The 20587-nt window shown below is 37.1% G+C and overlaps 1 protein-coding gene across 2 annotated transcripts; it reads right to left on the bottom strand.

Moving 5' to 3' along the window:
* Positions 1-418: 418 nt before the first annotated feature.
* Positions 419-17299, bottom strand: LOC124446171 (serine/threonine-protein kinase SIK3-like). 2 transcript variants are annotated; one of them, XM_046996997.1, is made up of 9 exons: positions 17151-17299; positions 16722-16838; positions 12772-12835; positions 11511-11626; positions 10269-10314; positions 10033-10157; positions 9153-9276; positions 5436-5656; positions 419-5368 (listed from the first exon to the last, which is right to left on the bottom strand). In XM_046996997.1, the coding sequence occupies exons 1-9, from the start codon at positions 17277-17279 to the stop codon at positions 2819-2821; spliced, it is 3492 nt and encodes a 1163-aa protein (XP_046852953.1). In that variant the 5' UTR covers positions 17280-17299; the 3' UTR covers positions 419-2818. The 2 variants fall into 2 exon arrangements, with proteins under 2 accessions (XP_046852953.1, XP_046852954.1); XM_046996998.1 differs by lacking the exons at positions 12772-12835; positions 16722-16838; positions 17151-17299 and adding an exon at positions 12590-12644.
* Positions 17300-20587: the final 3288 nt, after the last annotated feature.

Below are 20587 nucleotides of genomic sequence, written 5' to 3'. Positions count from 1 at the left end.
ATTTTGCCAAATTTTTTAAGTCAGGTAATATTTCAGAAACTGAACCACGTTTGTTCTTTATAATTACTCGAGTAAAAAGTTTAATGCCTCCACTACAGTCATAGCTAAATATTGAAGGTATTAAACAAACATGAAGGGGTGAAATTCAGCGATATAAAAATTGTGTTTTTTGCAAAAACAAGGTTACAAAGTACTGGCATTACCTACAAAACACGGCTTCACCCCATCCCAAAGTTATCATTTCAGTATAATTAAAATTCACTGTTTGATACTCGATTCCAGCTCCTTACCCCCTCCAGGTAATACATTAGAACTCAATGCGCTCAACCCACCCGTAATTGTCTGGATTGCAGTTTACGGGAGCTGAATATACAACTCACTTTGTAAAGATAGTGGTGACAGGTGAAGATGCTCAAAGTATATTTTCGCACCATTTTATTACACATATTTCTTTGACACTAATTCGTTTAAATTAAACAAAGCACGACGCCAATATTTTCTAATTTTACGGCTTAAAAATGAACACACTTTTAATTCAATTTTTCGCCAACTTTCACCGAGCTAACATGGCGCCAAAAAGAATAAATTAGCAATCGCAATGGCTAAGCGTAGCTGACGAGCTCTCTCGAGATGACAATTGGGGCAACACAACGCATGTTTGAATGGTTATTACTAAACAAATGTATCAGAGAAAATTTATTCATGAGCAATACGCGATGAAACAACAATATCCTCGACGTATAATACAACCAATACATGCAATGCGTGTCACCAATTCAGATCGCACGGTACATCTGAAAAACCTTGGAGGTTTTGTTCACACTAAGGCAAAATCATTAGGGATCTCTATAGATCGAGCGATCAATTGTCAACTTTACGGAGACAAAAAGAAAGATAATATTGAGAAAAAATTGATGATATTTAAAAACAAAACAAAATACCAAGACATGTCGCTCTCCTTTTGTACAACCCACAAAAGCATTATATATCATAAGTCTCGAGCCCTTTCGTTACAAAAACTCAACAATGGGTTACCAACATATCGTTACAAACCGTTTACTGAAAAAATTCGAATTATTCTTTAGTCAACGTAACACAAAGTCATTCATATGTCGCTAAAAGCAATCATGTAATTCATGTACTGCACATACACTGTAGATATTTGTATGAACAATCGAAGATACCCTAACCATAAGGCCCGTTTCAAACGTCGCATTTGACACGAGCTGAGTGCAATTAACACAAAAAGTGTTCGGCTCATGTAAAACGCGACGTTTGAAACGGGCCTAAAATCACAATCAGGATTGACTACAAAGGAGTACGACAATAATTGACTACGACTTGCTAAATGTTAACAAAAGAACGCTAATCAGCAGAGATTCTAATTCAACTTTCTGCGAAATTATCTACGATGTATTTTCGTGAGCCGACAAGATGGACCCATACGTTGAAAACTTGGATTTCTTGATCTATTTAATGTTAGAACAACTAACACGGCTGACTTACATGAAAGCACACAATAAAATGATAAAGTGCGACATTCTACAGATTCACGCCTTGGTTTATGTCAAAATGAAAGTTCGGTTTGTGTTGAAAAAGCAGTAAACTTGATTTGGATGAATTATCTAAAATGCTCATGCACACTTTGTACGAAGAATGAAATAAGGCATTAAGTTAAACAGCGTAGAAGCCAGCTGTTGGTCCCGAACGATATTAATTCAATTAAGTTTTACATCAACGCTTAGTATGAACGATCCTCATGTCCAAAAAATACATCATATTAACCCATGCAAGGTAATCTTCGTCAAACGAAATCAGGTTTTTCTAGAACTTCACAGTTATAGCGAAATATTTCATTAAAATAAGTTGAAATGCTGCGAAAAGTGCCAAAACAGGCAACAATGCAGCAAAGATCATTGCTTCAGTTGACGGTGAATGATCAACATTCACGCGTAGCTACCATTTTAAATGTTAACTAATAATCAATCAGTTGACGTTTCTTTTAGCCCAAATTCAACAAACAGTGTATCAAACCTATTAAAATATCCAAAAGCTGCCTTCGCGAATATTACGAGTTTCGCGTGGGCAAAACGTTTGATGGCAACCATTCAATCTGCAGCATTGATCAGAAACTAAATTATTGATAGTATTCCTATGCATTTACTAAGACTTTTCAAAATCTCTTTTATCTTTCCTATTTATTTGATATATATCTTTCTTTTGATATGCACTAGTTATCCTGAATGACAATTCTAACAATTTCGCGTCTATATACAATTCAGAATTCTAAGGAATGCATACCGAAATATATTTACTTTCTTATTCTTACATAAATTATGTATGTTGCCAACCGGTGGACAACGAAATTTACACCCGATTGGCCAGCTCTCAAGCTGCATACTTATTGTCCCTATTGCCACATACATAAAACGATCGTCGGTGAACGTTTTTCCAGTATATTTTCAACAAGGAGCATGATAACAAGCCAATCAGGTGTGAATTCCTTGGAATATTCTATAATACTTAACTATTTGATAGCTGTACAAGACCTTTTCACCACGGTGTTGTATCTCTCGTTAAAAACTCAGGGGAAAACGAAACATGTCGTTGCTCTGAACCAAACGTAAATTATTCATTGGTGAGTGTACTCCTGCCTTTTCTATGGATGCGTCAACGACAGTTACAACTGCACGGAGACAACGCAAAAGTACATCGTAATGCGGATTCAATTATTTGCCATAATGTTCCTTTGAATTTTTTGTTCTGACACGTCTTGGTGGAATGGGATGGAACATTAATTCAAAGCAAAATCTAGTCATTACAAGTCCATTCCAGATAATAACTCACTACATAATCGTCGATATTCCCACGTATCCCCACCCAGACGTCGCAATCGCAAGCCATTCACGGCCAACTCGGGAGACTGACATACTTCAATCTGCATTTGAACCTCGCCATGTTGAAGAGTGAAGAGCAAATCAGATTCGTTGTAAAACAGAGAGGAGGAACGATTCTCCAAAGTGTTCCGAACCTCATCCAGTATACTTTTCAAAGACTTGCGCGATATCATGTTCATGCTGAAAGCTAACGTCATGCGGTCCGCAGCTGTCGGACTAGTCAAGCCATTATACTTGTCAAGCTTCGCCATAGGAAGAGAATAGAAGCTAGGAGAAAATGGCATTCTGCCTTTTCCAGAACTATTCTCTTTCGATGAAACTGAGCTCACCAAGTTATTATTAAATGGCATTCTATTGTATATGCCACTTGTCTGCACCTGTCGCAGTAAATCGCTAGATGGTTCGTCACTTGGCGTTGTATGATGGCGTCTATGTTGTCCTAAACGTGCGTGGTCTGCGGTTGACGGCCTATTTCCAGGACTGCCAATATCTTTATGAAGACTGGCAGTATTGAGAATAAAACAAGGATCTAAAGGGTCCTCTTCTATTTTTACTTGATTCTGATTACCAAGAAATTGCTGGTTGACAGATGCCGAAGAGAAAGATTCACTACCAGGCAAATGTTGGGGCGACGTATCGCCATGATTTTCAGCTCGAAAAGGACTTGAGTGCGCGTTGAACTGCAAACATTCGTTGCGAGCTTCTACTGCCACGGGTTCTTTTTTATAAAATTGTTCGCTTTCCTGCAGTGACCCAAGGTAAGAGGATGAAAATCCCTCCGGTGATGCTTGACCGGGAAATGTTTGATAGGCGTCGCTGGAAATCGTTCCGTACGTAATATTCCCAGGGCTCAAATGACCTGCCATTGAATCAAGTTGTAGACGCTGCATCCCTTGTTGCAATTGCTCATGAGGACCATTGTGCATCATACTTTGAAATTCATGAGGAGACGTCTGCGGACTATAACTTTCGCCGTGACTTGGAATTGGTATTGGTAAAGGACGAATCACATCATCAAGAGGCTTCTGTTCCTCACAAGACTGTTCGAGGTTTTCGGAGCCAGAACACATTTCATTTTGCTCTTGTATATCTTCATCCATGTTAACATCGGTTGGCATTGAGCTTGGACTTGTTGGAGACTGACCGGAGAATGTTAGAGGGTGCTGACTTTCGATGTTTTGCAATTGCTTTTTTTGTTGCGATAAAGACAATTGATTATTAAACTCAGCAAGGGTCGCAGCAAGATTTTCGGGGCCGTCGGAAAACCTTCGACCTCTAGGATCCTGGAGTCTACGAAATGGCATCGGCAGCAAGGGATGTTGAGATCTTGTAGGAACAGTCGGCGACAGTTGCTGTTGTTGTTGCTGTTGATGGTGAAAATGATGACGCTGATGCAACTTTAGGGTATCAAGCTGGCCATTGTTTTTAAACCGTTGCTGCAGCTTCTGATGTTCAGCGTGGATTTCTTTCAAACTGCCTTTCCTACACTTGCGATCCAAATGCTGCGTGAAAGCAAGAAGCGATGCAGCACCATCAGAAGCACGACGTGCACTGTATCTACTCATACCAGGTGCACAAGGATAACCACTATCGCGGTTAACGCGCTCGCGACTAGGGGTGCGGACACGCCGCGGAATCCTCATCGGCACTTGACAAAGTCGACTCTGAATGTCAGGTGGAATCTCATTGGCTCCAGATAGTGTATGCCTTTTGTGACCACGCAATCGCAAATATCTTTCAACATCCTCCTGATCGGGTTCTTGATCTGAGCCACTTTCGTGCTCATCATTTGCTTGAGGGCTTGGTGGACTGGAGGAAACCGAAGCTTGAAAGCCAGAGCTACCTAATAAGTTCTCTCTACTTGTGTTTTCATTCTGAGATGCAAGCATTTTGCGTTCCCGCAAAGCATGAAACTGTGCAATACCAGCTGCTAGGCTGGAAGCGCCATCAGACGCTCTCCTGTCTTGAAAAGCTTGCATTTGAAAGATGGAATGAGCAGGAAGACGTTTTTCGGGTAAGCACATTGTATTATGATGAGAAATCAATGGAACACGAGCGTCCATAGTAGAGTATTGCTCCGGTATTCCACATGAAACAATGGTGTGCCGCCTTCTTTCCAAGTATCGCTTGACATCCGAACAAAACTCGTGCGACGACACTTCGTCAACATCTTCTTCGTTCTGAAGTCGACTTTTTATATTCGCATCATCATCAGACCTATTTATTGTTGGAGAAACAGGTGTTACCTGAACCACCGGAATGGGGCTTTCTCGAGCACTTGAATCATGACTCGGTGAAGAGCCACCTACAATTATCACATCACTTTCCAAAGATCGACCATGGGCTTCCATTGGAGTGCTTGGTAGAGTAATCGACTGAAAAACAGCTTGTTTGTTATGAGCCTTTTTCCATCGCTCCACAAGCAAATAGTAAATGCCGGACAAACTGTCGTAATTCATGTTTAGGACAGCCTACAAAAAATTTTTACACCAATTGATGGCTGAATGGTCACCATCAAATAACAAGTTTAAAATATACCTGTCTGATAGTTTGTTCGTCTGAAAGTCCCATTTCACACATTTTATCGATGACTTGTTGATTTAGACTCGGTGTGCCGTTCCCTGCTGGTGACAACGGTTGACAGTCCATATAGCCCTCGTCGCAGTCCGCTGTCATCCATTTGTGCTGTTTCACCTGGCTGACTGTGTAGCGTTTAGCGGGCTCAAGAACTAGCATGTGCCTGATCAAGGTTTCACACTCTACACAATAACGGATATTGACAGATGTGAATTCGTTGGGGAAATGTGTGCTTTACAAGCAGCCAAAGAAGTAAAATTACTAAGACTAGGCAGGAAAAATGTTGCTATGTTTCATAGAAAGCATAATTATACACCTGTATGGTTCGCGAGTAACGATATCAAAATTCATCCAGAATGATTACTAGATTCTGAATGAAAAATCTTAGCCATTAGATATAAGTAATATAGATCCTCAATTTTTATAGCAGGCATGAGTAAGTACCGTTTTGTCTTTTTGACCAATTGTGGGTAATAACATTTCATTAACTGATTTGAACCATGTTCTCTTTTAGATGGCCCGTCAACGAAACGCTTTAAAATGGCACATGACTCCAAAATTGTGCTATTTATATTATATTTTATATTATGTTTAAAACTTTGTATAGCGACTCATTAAGCAAAATGACGTAAAACGTTGCGTAAAGCGGACATTACAAACATTACAATATCTTGAGAATGAAAAGAGATATGCGTAAACTATTTCAAAAAATACTTTTCATAATAAAAGAATGAAAATATAATTCAAAATATAATTCAAGCAGTAAAATTTGCGAGTCGTATGCCCTTTAAATGTTCTTTCAACAGAAACAGCGTCGACATAACATTAAAAACATTCTCAAACCTGTCACTAACGTTCACTTCGTTAGCAATTCCTTACGGCATATTCCTTAGTGGCAAATGATGAAAAGTTTCTTCATATCAAAGTTATAAAATCTTACGGTTTTCCCTCATGAATTTTCTTCAGAAATAGCCAAACGACACATGAAGTAGATCAAAACATAGTCGTTTAAAAACGTGTTTGCAATAGTTTGAAAAAATGTTTCACGTTTCACGTCATGTAAGCGCAAGTATAATAACAAGAACAATATTTTTTAATCGTTTGCAATTTTTTTAAGAAATAAAAGAAAACACAGTCGAACCTATACTAAGCGGCACCGTGCTAAGCGGTTATCCTGTGCTAAAGTGCCTAAGGAGCGAAAATTTTGCTAGTTAAACTATGTTTGCATTGACCAGAACTTTTGAAATGACAGTGTACTTTCTAAAACAGTTTATGCATGTTCCCTTTTCATACTTGGGATACTGAATTTTTTTTTATTTCCACTTCACCCAATTTGTGACGTCATCATGCACGATGAGTCAGCGCAATGTTTAAAATATTCTTCAGTTTCCTGACAGCTTTAGGTTGATACAAGCAGGCAACATTTTATATTTCTAACACGTAAAAAAAAGGGAGCTCTGCCCTGTTGAAGTGACGTATCAGTAAATATACCGAATATTTCTAGTCCATTATGCAAAGTGACGCTCGATAACGCAAGAATGAAGAGTAATATGCATTAAATGCTATAGAAAGTCCATCGTCGTTTTAGAATATCTGTTCAATGAGAGTATAACTCAGAACGCAAAATTTTCGTTTCATAAACACTTGGCGGTCATGTGACACGAACCCAAAATTCCAAAAAACAAATACTATCTACATGACCTTAATAGAGCAGTCGCCTCTGTTAAGAGGACGCGATCACTTTTTTCAAAGGTCCTAAACTTTATTTCTCCTACAGTTATATTTTACTTCGGAAACGTGTCGAAATCTTTACGTTTCAAAAGTCCGTAACAAGAAACAAAAACTGATGAATAATTTTTCGGCAGACAAAGCTCTGGCATTTTTATAGTGTCTAGTTTCTAAACTGAACTGAGAAATAATTCAAAGTTTATACAGTTCTTGATTGATTGTTTGGTAAGTGCATATTTTATTGCTGTTCAAATTGAGTAAAATTAAATGTTAAATTAAACGAGGTGGTTTTCTACAAGATATGACGCCGGTTGTATCAAAGGCGGATAAGATGGTCGCTATCCAATGGATAAATTTCATCCAAGCTAAAAATTGCGTTGTATCAAGCTTGGATAGCACTATCCAACGGGTAAAAATGCACTAACCGTTCGATGAATTTGTTCGAGGTCCAGAGGTAACCTTTAAATCCATTATCCGGGTGTTAAGTTAAAATAAAAATAACTTTAAATTTCACTAGTTATTTTACAAAAAAATATCTTTTTCACACTGAACATTCGCAATTTCGACTGCAAGCCAAATCTTAACAGCCCTTTGCTTTCTCAGTTGCTGACATTAGGGAGCTTTAGAAAAGATTACGGGTACGAGTGCGACAATTGTCAGAGGAAATTTGTTGTCATTGTCGCTACGTCAATTTGTTATTTTATTTAGTTGTAATTAACGAAACGAGCTTCATTACCTATGAGAAAAGCCGCATTTTTTGAAGTAGCTACAGCTCTATTTTCCAACGATATGGTCGATCAATCCGTAATGCTGATTGGGCAAGAATACAGGACTCTTTAGTGTGCATCTTAAAGTGCGCCTATCAGTAAAAACTTTTATTTGCCAAAGCAAAACTACGTGAAATGTATAACGTAGCTATTGGTGAAAAATTTTAATTTGGTCAATTCGTCCGCTTGTTATGGGCGGTCGAAAGTTGCTTTTAAAAGGACCTTGTCCGTCGTTGCATGAAGTGTGGGTAAAGCAAAATTCTGACGTCATCTAAGGTAGTATGTATATATATATATACATAAAAGATAAAAGTTTCTCCGGATTTTAAGTGATTTTTATTGAGCTTTCGACTCGTTGCTTCGAGCCTACATCAACAAGTCGAAAGCTCAATAAAAATCACTTAAAATCCGGAAACTTTTATCTTTATGTATTGAATGCCTGGATTACAAATTTTCAAACATATATATATATATATATATATATATATATATATATATATATATATATATATGAACTAAAATAAAATGGACAATTGTTTGCTGTCGCTACTCGGAGTTTCACGCCGTAGGGCGATCTTCAGGCAACTGACAGATAATATTTTATTTGCTGACTATATACATCGACTAAAAGGTGTTAAGTTACATGACGGTATGCACTAAACATTTTATCTTTACATTTTATCATTTTATCTTACGCTCTTCTAATATATAGAATATTGAGCGCTCTTTTATCCAGGAATATTATCCGTACTATATATATATATATATATATATATATATATATATATATATATATATATACAAAGTGCATATACAATGTGCCCTCCCGGCTAACATATATATATATATATCTCGTATCAAGGAGTCCCTTGCATGACGTCATAAAAGTAAGTCGTTCACACTTTTCGGACAACGCACAAGGTCGAGCAAAAAGACGTTTTTGCCAACTTTAAAATGTTGGAAATGTTGGAAATCACAACCTAATTGAACATTGCATTTAGAAACTTTTGCTGTAAGGAGGCGCACTTTAATAACCCATAAATGAAAAACAAATCTCTTTGTCTCAAAAAATTGTCAAAAATGTAGCGTGCGCCCAGGTTTGACATTTAGCTACGTACAGTAAGTCATTAGCTACTCAAAAAAAAATTCTTCCCATATTGTAATAAAGACTGTGAAATCTTACCAGTGGACATGAAGAAAGGAATTCTAAATTTTCCAGCCAGAACACGAGACCTCAGGCTCTGCAAGGTACTGCCATCGAACGGAAGAGCACCGCACACGAGCACATAAAGAACGACCCCCAAACTCTAAAGTGTCAAACATAGCTACGTTGTAATGTAGTTTTTAACATTTTTAAATTTTGTAAAATAGAAATTATCGTATCTGCAATTAATTTTGGTACGCAATTCAGCCTATAGGCTGTCAAGTGTTAATTTGAACTATTTATCTCTCGACATGATAGTTAGCATGGTTAAAAGTTTAGGGTCAAGATAGTTGAGGAAGTGCCAATGTCGATCAATGCACAATAACCAAAAACGAAAAATCCCTCATTTAAGAACTATTTTTCATGCTCTTATATAAAGAGTTGATTAAAAAAATGAGTTGATTTGAGTTGCGTGCAGCAGTGTGAAACTGTTCCCGTCGAGAGCTAACAATTGAAAGGAAAGTGATCGGAAATAGTTGATCGCGCGGCAATTAGCACTGAATGGAAATCAGCCTTCAGTCAAAAAAGGTTGAATGAGGACGTACGGAAACACGCAAAAAAATTTATAACAAGAGTTTAATATATTCAAGCATTGGAAAAATAAAGGAGTGATTTCGCGTAATAAAATTGTTTGGAAATGTTACTTGTTTTATCATTATATTATTATGAGTCATGTGTATAATTAATAAATTAACTTCTGCGCGAGATGATTTACGTAAGGCAGATTTGAAGTGCTTCTAATTTTTGTGACAGCTATATCACTATAGTCAGTTATTCTTGAATAAAAGTCGTTAGGAGAGATAGTCAACGGAAAATGATGACGTTCACGATTGCTTAGCGTAAATACGCAGCTACTTACCCAAATATCAACCTCAGGTCCAAGATATTCTTTTCCTTCGAATAGCTCTGGAGCAGCGTATGGTGGACTTCCACACCACGTGCGCAATTTCTTTCCTTTCTCGAAGAAATTACTGAAACCAAAATCTGTAAAATTCGACAGAGACATATAAATTCGAAAAATACAAAGAGAAATCGTTTTGGTGAAATTTCACAGGCTGCGTTATACCAAAATTCGCTGGACTCATAACAACCTACCTGCTATCTTTATGTTCATGCGCTCATCCAACAGGAGATTCTCCGCCTAAAACACATCATAATTGCGTTCAGATAATAACAGCTGCCAACCAACTCATGGGAATTATTAAATTGTATAACAACATTGGTTATATACATTACGTATTAAATTTATCAATTATTTTGGTTGTACTAATTTTGCTGTACCGCTGGTGCATCATTTTCAAAATGTAGGCTCGTAACTAGAACGTTAAATGAGGGAGGGGGGGGGTAATTCATACGTTCAGTTGTGCTCCACTGACTTCCTTAAAAAGAAAAGAAATCAGTAGGGAACAACTAAATCAATAAATAACCCACCCCCCACCACCACCACCAAATTATCGTTCTATTTAAGCCCATGTCACTATGGAAATGGCTAAAGTTAAAACTAACCATTGAACTAAAAAACATGGAACGCTACCTGTAATGGAAAAGTCTGATAACTTTTTGAAACCCAATCTTACACCCAGACACGCGTGTATAGTCAGTCAATCAATTTTCACCCCGCGAGAGAATCTCGAAACACTACACACGCGTGTCTGGGTGTAATCTCGCGTGTCTGGATGTAAGATTTGGCTTCAATTATTTGCTTCAGATAGCGTTCCGTGTATTTTAGTTCAATGAAAGTAACACGAGTAACTCAATCACAAAAGAGAAGTAAAGTAATCTTCGTCGACAGTTACGGACACTTCTCAAAAATCAAATTCGTGTTTTGTTTTTATCAATAATCAATACGCCATTAACAATCAGCTTAAACAATTCTTCAACTTTTATAGCATGAAGAAAGCCCAGCTCATTTAAGACAACGCAACAGAACACTCAAGGAAACTTTCGGTGATACGCACATGTAGATATTAAGCTAAGACCAAAACCATCTAAACGACAAGGAACAGGATTTTACTCTCAATAAATATAATACTGAAATACTGTACACAATTAACCTGGTCAAGGACTCAAGGTTGGGAATACAGTAGTCAAACAGACTTGTCTTATCACTGCTAAAACAACAAATAATCTTTCACAAAGTCTGCAATTTTGCATTATGAGTGCCTACAACTGCCTCAATTTGTCAAACCAAGAATACAAAAAGGTTGCTTTAAAATTCATTGGGTAAAAAACCCACAAGCAGAACTCTCGATAACAATATTATTACTTTAATATTTCGGTTTACAATAGAAAGACGTGAACTTGCTATCTTAAAAGCAATTGTGGATTGAGACAAACCTTGAGATCTCGATGGACAACATGTCTCTTGTGGCAATACTCAATGGCCGAGACTATTTGACTGAATTTCTTCCTCGCATCTTTTTCGGGCATCCTGCCGTTCGTTACAAGATGATCTAAACACAAAGCCACATAAAAAACAAATTTATAAAATGAACTTTTCTTCAAGAAATGAAACAACACTACGTTTGCTTCATGTGAATGACATTCGTCTATGACGAAAATTTTGTCTCTCTGCAGTTTCCAATACTCCATTTCTACAAGGTTCTTCTATTACGAAGCATTTCAAACACAAAGTGCGTTCAGTAATATTCAAGTCTTGATATGTAGTTCATCGCGGTGAACAATTTTTTAATGTATTTAGCTTATCAGGCATATAATCCATGTAAGAAAGTCATATAAATCGCGAACAATTGGAAACCGAGCTACCAAGTGGTAAAGCACGACGAGAGAATTTAGCACATTACATAGCTACAAGAGAATTATGTTTTCTAGACTTGTATTTGCTGGAATGTATTATCAAGTACAAATGGTTAACGATTGAATTTGTTTGGGTAATATCCTGAATAGCCACAGTATTGGTCTACTTCGAGTACAGTTTTGTGAAAACTTCACAGCATTTGATATTGTTTAGATATTGCTTTCAACGTGTGACAAAAAACTTCAAAGATAAACTTTCCCTGTTGCAGTTTCATTGTCGTATATTTTAAGAACGAAAAAGCTTTACATTTTTCTGTATTTCATCCAATTTGCCAATTTTTAAACTACGCGAATTTATCCTTAAACTTTATTCTTGCATTAATGATGCTGACGATCGCAATTCTTGCAATCATTGGTGAAATATCCTGGAAATTTTGCCCAGGGGATGGAGGGTCCCTAGGAATACAGCTCCCCTTGGTAGTAGAAGTGTAGCCCGGGTAATTCAGAATACATGGACAAACCTATATATCCCTTAAGTGCTAGTCCGATTGGAAGAATTTGAGGCTTAATAATTCTTTATAAATTTATTACAAACAGCGTTTTTAGACGAAAGAGTATTTTGAATTTAAAGTGAGTCTTTGTGAGTTATTTTGACCTACCCTAGATCCGCAACTTCCCCATTGGGAACTTCGCCCTCTTTCAAGGCAAGTTCACGTGGGCAATTTTCGAAACAATTTTCGTCGCTAAAATGCATTAAGGTTTCAATTCTATTTGATACGGATCCACTATAGATACACTGCTATGAAATAATTTGTGAGAATCGTCTTGCTTGGTTACCTACCAAATATCTCTCCGCTGTTAGCGTACTCCGTTACCAAATAAAGCATTTTCTCCGTCTCCATTACCTTTTGAGGAAAAAAGCAATCATAAAATGGAGATTTGAGAGCACAAGCATGCGAATATAAGATGGCGAATGAATATGTGACATGAGTGCATTTATGGGGGTTGTAGAGCACACGACCATATTAATAGAGCCACAAATTTGGGTTGTTGTTACCTAAATAGATGAAGCTTAATGATAGGAAGTGGAACTTTTAACATACGAGCAAAACTAAAACTAAAAACAACTCCCGCTGCTCGGTTCCAATCCCCTCCACACAAGAACCCACTCAACAAATAGATTAAGCCCATTCGCATGTAAAGATTAACGGCGAATTCAAGAATGGCAGCCAATAAAAAGCTTGGATCAAAAAGGTTAAGCAGCTATCGTTTTTTCGCAGGAAATAGCAGGCTCTAACTGTATTTATTTGAAGTTAGACAAAATATCGCTTTCTTTTATCCAAGATACAGTGAAATACATTGAACATTTGTTATATAAGATTCGACGATCTCTAGCTATAATGTAAAATGTCTTTTTAATGCACTCATAATTTCCAGGTTACAAGCGTAAAAGAAGAAACACGCGAAAGCCTTTTAATATCATCTGTATGTTGTCCATTTTTTAAGTAAGAAAATGTTCAAAATGACAATGCCGCGTTTCCACCTCCCCCACCCCCCTCTAATCAGACTTTTTTCTGACTATATAGCATTTTTCAAATATGATGGTCGAGGTACTACTTTGCATGAAACAGGCTTCAAACAGAAAAAATTTGAAATCTAAAAGAATACTGACAAATCTGATATGTCAAAACTTGAAAATGTAGCCAGCTACCTCAACTCGTTTATTTTACGTTCGACGATGCTCGTATTTTTAATATTCCACTATTAAGATAAGCTTTTAGCTACCGCAAAACATACGCATAGACATGCTAAAAATAAAAATCTAATTTAGCTATGAAGCGATCATTTTTGGCATGCGGACGCTTCAAAAAACTACGCGCGCGCGTGTGTTTGTGAGCGGAGGGGGGGGGGAGGGAGGACGTGTCCAAAAATAGCATCGAATCACTTCGGAAATACATGTTCATGTGTCATTTTGCGCCATTTCGTCCGTGTAGATAAAAATTGTTAAGTGCGAATATGTCACGGCATGTGAATAGCGCGTAATGGCAGCACAGCTAGCATTCGTCTGCAGTTACATAGTAGCTGCCTCAATTATGCGACGGCCATCAATCCGCATTTTCCTCAATTATTTCATATAAGAACTACAGGCAAGCCTTTTATTCAGATGATAAAAATTGGCATGAGCGAATCACAGCGGGGCACAAGCGTAAAGTCTAAAACTCATTTAAAGCATGCGGTTCGCAATGAAAAAAAAAACACAAACAGTTAGGTTGTCTACCAGGGAGGTAATCTTATCAAACGTATGGCCAGTGGGTAACATGGAATAATTATATATTTTTTGTTGCAATTAGAGTTCCGTTGTGCATAATGCTAGATTTTTTGTATGTATAGATGATTCTACATTAATTAATGTATGTTAGACAGTTGGAAACACAATGAATTATACTACAGTCATAGTTTATTGCACGATAAACGTTCCCATGATCAAATTAAGCACTCTTCCGTCCATTGGCATCGCACTGACTTATAAATATGTTTTGAACGGCCTTGAGCCCTGGATGCATACAGATATAAAACTGCAGACGCGCAAACTGGCACCGAGATCACACCAGCATCGACAGGTCCTGTAAACGCGCATTGGCAATAACAATTTTTTTTGTCTTAAAAAACTCTCGATGATCGACGCAAGAGGCTGATGCTAATAATACAAACTCGTGATTCCAACGATAATGTAATTAAAAGACAGATGACTGTCGCATGATTTAACGCACATTTCAAACTCGTTATTTAATTGAGAAAAACTGCATGATAAACAAATGTCGTTTCATAAGTCCATAGAAAAGTGGATCAACCGGAGGTCAAGTGCCCAAAAATACAGCGCGAGCATGAAGATTTTGTGACGACCGGCACGGTTGTATAATTCGCTACAGAAATGCTAAAGAAATGATGCAGCGATATTTCAGTGCATTAGCCAACAAAAAGGCAGCTGTATTTTAGTTATTACGCACGAGTTCAGTTGAACCATTGCGAAGAGTGTGCAATTACAATTAGAGACACAAACTGGTCCAAGCTATAACTTTGACAATCACGAACGCTTTTATATCAAGGTTCTTGTTTACCTATCCTATTTTCTCATAGGAATGAAAAACGCGAGCAAAAACTTTTGTTACATTGGCTCCCATGGCAATCGATAATTCTCAGAAAATTGGTTCTATACCCCAAATCGTCATGCTATTTCAAGTGATTTTGGTTTAAGTCACGGGAGAAATGTGAAAACACTGAATTGAAACATTGGCAAATTGAAAATGCTGGCAAGACTTCACAGTTCGGCATATTTTTTACCAAATGGTCAAAAACGAATAACTGTCACTTAAGGTTTACGAAACAACATTTTCGAGATTCATATTTCATTCCGAAATGAAAAATTGCAAGTACATTTCGATTTCGTTTGATTCGTGTATTGGGAAGATTTTCCAGTTTATCATTGAGCTTGCCGAAGGCAAAATATTTCGCCGACGATTTCCTGTTTCTTCGGTCGTGTGAGATATTTGAATACACAACAAAACGATTAAAGCCTTCAAATCTATTAGCAACAAACACTCGCGATGAAGTGTTTCGAGATTTAGCGTGTTGGTGAAACATTCTGTGAAGGAGCTTACGCACAGGTTTCACGTCAGCAAACGGTAGACACTATCCAACACATTATGAAGACAACATATGGATAGTTCTACAATCATTTACTGAGCATTCTAATGTTTAATTCCCTAGCTTTTTAAAATCACATTAGAAAGTTTGAGGGATAAAGACAGACGATTCGTCACAAAGCTAGGTTTTGACAGTTTTCAACTGCCAAGATGGCTATTCACCCTGAGCGGTAAAGACAACTTATCATCCAAAGATCAACAAAACTGACATATGATCGAGGACATGATTTGAATATGACAGCTAAAGTCTTAGTTGGTCATACATAAGTACATACAACATGATGAAATGTTCTGTTTCTATTCAATAATTTTGTTATACAAAATGTCACGTACAATGCTTTGCTTGCGTTTGAATTATCAATGTACAAAAAATATTGTGTACATATTGGAAAATACTGTTGTGTACATATTAAAGTTTTGGCAGGAAAGGGTAACAGATGCCAATGAAAACGCATGTCGAATATAGACCAGGAGTGTTCAATGGCGTATAAATACAGATAGCCGCCATATTTATCACATCATATAGGGCATTCGTCGACGGTAAAATCGTCAAAAAACCCACATGTACACAGGGCAGGCAGCACGCGTATAAATAAAGCTTAATTATTCGCATATTCGATTAACGTCAAACGGTTCAATGGACGAGGGCCAAAAATACAATGGCAATACTCTGCATTTAAATCCTCCGACTGACAACGCGCATTATATACGAGTTTCTCGTAAAAAGCTTTACATGTTTTGCGGTTCTTCTTATTTACAAAAGCTGTAACCCTCTGTACGCAGTAAGATTTGCATCCAATCATACGTGGTCTCAAACACATTTACGCAAGTTGAAGAGGCAGGCATGCAAGTTCCGCACGCCATATGTTGTTGATTTGTGAGGTTCGAAATTCGCACGTATATGAGCTTTGATTTGAATCTTTCGCACAGGTCAGCGATTACAAACGTATGTGCACATTACAATATGATAAATAGGCCATATCTCCAAGAAAAATGCGTAAAAGCTGACGCGTAAGGGCAGAAGTTTGATTATCACGAAACTAAACAGCCGGCAGCGATGTCACTCAAAATGTTTATCGGTTTGTACCTGATAGAGCTTGATAATGTGCGGATGATCGAGCATTTTCATAACTTGAATTTCCCGATACACTTTTTGTAAGTTCTCCTTGTCCAGCCTGGTCTTGTCGATAATCTTTACGGCCACCTGAAATCACAAGACTATTTAGTTTCAAAACAACTGACTAACGTTAGCAAACCATCCGACAGAAGCGTATGCTTCTTTCCCTGCAGTTGAGACATACGTGAAAATTTATCGCCAATCCTAAGCGCTTTTGTTACACCAAATTGCATAAAAATATTCAGCAAGCACTATCCAACATAGAACAACCATAGAATGAATCAAAACCTTCGGATGTAGCAATAAACAAACGATAATATGCTGACAAAGGGAACTCGAATCGTCCTACTATCAATACGTATTTGCGAACTGTAAGGCCGCTGTGGGCATATAACTAACCTCACTATTGGTGTAGATATTCTTGGCAAGTTTTACGATAGCAAAATTCCCTTTCCCGATCGTTTTATCGAACTTGTAGTGGCCAAAACGTACGCCGCTGGAATTCCCACCGCTAGACGATTCCGCCATCTTTTTACATCACTACGAGACGAGCGAGAATAATTTCATACGATCGCCGTCTCAGATGTGAGCATGCCATGATCTGCGCATGCTCGCAGCTGCACGTTTGCATCAGAGAGAAAAAACAGATCAGCGATTTCAGCGATATAAATGTAAGACAAAAACACGAAAGAAATACGATGTTCACTTTTCTATACACTTATATTTTTAGGTTGAAGGATTATTTTTCGTGCAGGATAAAACTTTGACTTGCAGCAAAGACTGTCAGAGAGCACTCTCAGCCTGTTATATGCAAAACTTTCTATTATGGCGACCGACTCCATGCTTTTATGTGAGACAAGCAAAAAATAATCTAATTATTGCAACAAAATGCAAGAAACACAAGAAACACTTAAAGCACACACTTTTTCATGTCATTAAACTTAATTCTTTTCTATTCTTTATGTTTGGATGAGGGCGGACAACAAGTCTACTGTCGATACTTTCTAAGACTTTTGTTTAATACCCTAATATCGTAAATATAATTGCAGCAAAGAATCACTTGATAACAGTCTACAGTTAGTTCACAAGAGAAGCAATCAGGGTGAAATGCAGTTGATTTCGCCAAACATACCGAAGCGTGTTTTCTTTCCAAAGGAAACTCAACAAAACTATGTACTACAAAAAGAGTTCCTACTGACGCCACACCACTTTGAAAACCAAACAGAATTTCGGGTACAGACCAGTTGCAGGCAAACGAAGAATTAAAAAGACGACTTACTCGTCATTAAGAAGAACAAAGTATAAGCTCAATACATTCCACCTAAAATTGAAAAATTTCAAAGGAAAGAATGTAATTGCAGAATACTTTAATTTTATGTATGGTGAATCAGACCTCTCGCCGTTAGAACTGCCAATCGAAAGGCAAATGGCATCGAAGTGTAAAAAGTGAGAACCATTTGCCAGCTGCCGCTGACAGCGGTGTATTTTTAATGAATTGCTGCGAACAATTTTTTTGGATTTGTTCGTGCTGAGCATATTCAAATGAATTTGTAAAGTACTACTTTTGAGCGAAGAAAATGTGATCAGTAAATTCTGGTAGATTGTCTGCTAAATTAAATAGGCCTAGAGTGTTAAAGCGTGGGCTGAAAGACTAAGGGCGATCAGGGTGCCACATTAAAAAGCTGCAATTATTTTTCAAGATATATGTTTCTTCCAACTCGTTTGTACATTTCAATGTACAGACTAGCGGCGTTATGTATACATGCTTTTTTATTTGTTCACTGATAACATAGAGTTTGCAACATTTCATACTTTTTGTCTATCAAATTCCGATTGTTGTAAGCGAGCCCAACTGACAAGGAGAGCATTCTTGGCAAAAATAATCTAACAAAAAAATCAACTTAAGTAAATAAACCCATGTTTTTTTGCAAAAGCTATAAAATTATTCTCGCCACATTGAACGTTCTTTTTAGAGACTGTCATTTCTTGTCGTTAACATAAGAGTAATGACGAGTTCCGATTCCAATTTTACAATTCAAAATGTTGCAGCAATTAATTACTACAAGTGAAAATTAATTGCACGTTCTCAAACATGCTTGACGGCTTGACGCGTGGGATCGCGTTGTCCACCTCTATACATCTCGTTGTTACACATACCTGTCACACACACTAACACACCCATTAATTGCGAGCCCCGCAGAGTACTTATTGCACAGCATTGTGAAATCGCTCAACTAAGATTGCTATTTTGTGATCGCAAAAATTGATAAGAATTTCGACAATGCCTTATTAGTGAGAAGCTTAACACTTCATGCGACAACTGTGATATTCTCTTTATTAGATATTCATTTAATACCGCCTACGCGATCTAAAAGAAACAACATTTGGGCAGAATAGGACGCAAGACATGGAAAATTTGCTTGTAATTCCATCGTAAATATGTTTGGGGTCAAGGGATCTTTTCTTGATCTTTTCTGCAAAGTATTCAAGCAAGGGATAATGAAGATCGGACTATGTAATTTTGTATGGGCGAAAATTTCGACCACTTTAACATAATTCTCGCATTGCTGAAATATCAGTCCGCTTAAAAAGACGCTATGAATAAGGCGGGGGGGAGGGGATATTGTCTTTCCGATTATGAAAATGTGCAATATAGTGTATTTTTCTTGCTGAAATAATAGTCGACAAATAAAAGTATCATTATGAAACAAAATTTTTCGTTGTCTTCAATACATCTTCAAGAACTGTGACGGACTCTATACATTAGTGTTTGCATGCTTTGTTTTGGATTTATTGAAGTTTTTGTGATATGTAAATTAGGGAATGCTCGTTTCCCAATTAACATATTCGTTATTTGCATTTATTTTAGCCGAAAACAAACACATTTGCTTTATATTAGTTAGGTGATAAGTTTACATAACGATAAATTGGTTTTGATAATAGCACAAGCATGTTTGTAGCGCAACAACGAAACGAAACATTATTTTAGGTCATGAAATTAGGAAACGACAGAGCATAAATTCTCCAATTTACACATTACTAAGAATGAAGTAGGCATCGCATGATTGATGTTGAAAAAACTCTTTACAGTTTGAGCAGATCTTTATTTAAGACAATTAAAAAAATTCGTGAAGAAATTTGATAAAAGGTTTATTACATGATGAGACAAAATTCACGAAATACGTCAATGTTCTTCACTGACTTTCGTAGCTAGCTATGTCTCTATGCCTATGATGAGTAAATTTAGCAGATCAACTTGATTTTTAGTCTGAAATAAATTGATGTTACAAATTATAAAATATGACAAATATGATATCGACATCCAACGGAAGAACTACAGAATTTTGAAGAAAATTAAGTAGCATGGAGCTCTTTTCAATAAATGACAAAACATAAACACATAATAACTGACAATCTGCTGATCTGCCCTGATTTTACGTTCAACATTAAGTTGGTTGGAAACGTCAATATAGAAAAGGCGACAAAATGTTGTTTTTTAGAAAGTTAATTTTCTTTAGTTGCAATTCTTGCTGGTTTAAAATTTTGCTTTTGCAAAAGTACGATAATAATAGCTACGTTTATGAGCAAATTTATAACATAAAACAGACAGCATTCATGTTGAATAGATGTTCAATGAAAGTCGAACAAATGAAGAAGTTATAGGCTTATTACAATTTGAGGTATATATGTAAAAACAGGAAGTATATAAAAGGGAAAGCGTCGCTAAATTCATCCAACACTCAACTGCTCAATTTTTCAGGGCTCCTTTTACATCAAGCACAAAAATCAGTAACACCTACATTGAAGTCACGCACTCATGTGAATAAACATAAAAC

This window comes from Xenia sp. Carnegie-2017, unplaced genomic scaffold (assembly GCF_021976095.1).
Source record: "Xenia sp. Carnegie-2017 unplaced genomic scaffold, XeniaSp_v1 HiC_scaffold_22, whole genome shotgun sequence".
Lineage (NCBI taxonomy): Eukaryota > Metazoa > Cnidaria > Anthozoa > Malacalcyonacea > Xeniidae > Xenia > Xenia sp. Carnegie-2017.
The sequence above is the reverse complement of the archived record's forward strand: the minus strand, read 5'-3'. Positions and strand labels throughout refer to the sequence as shown.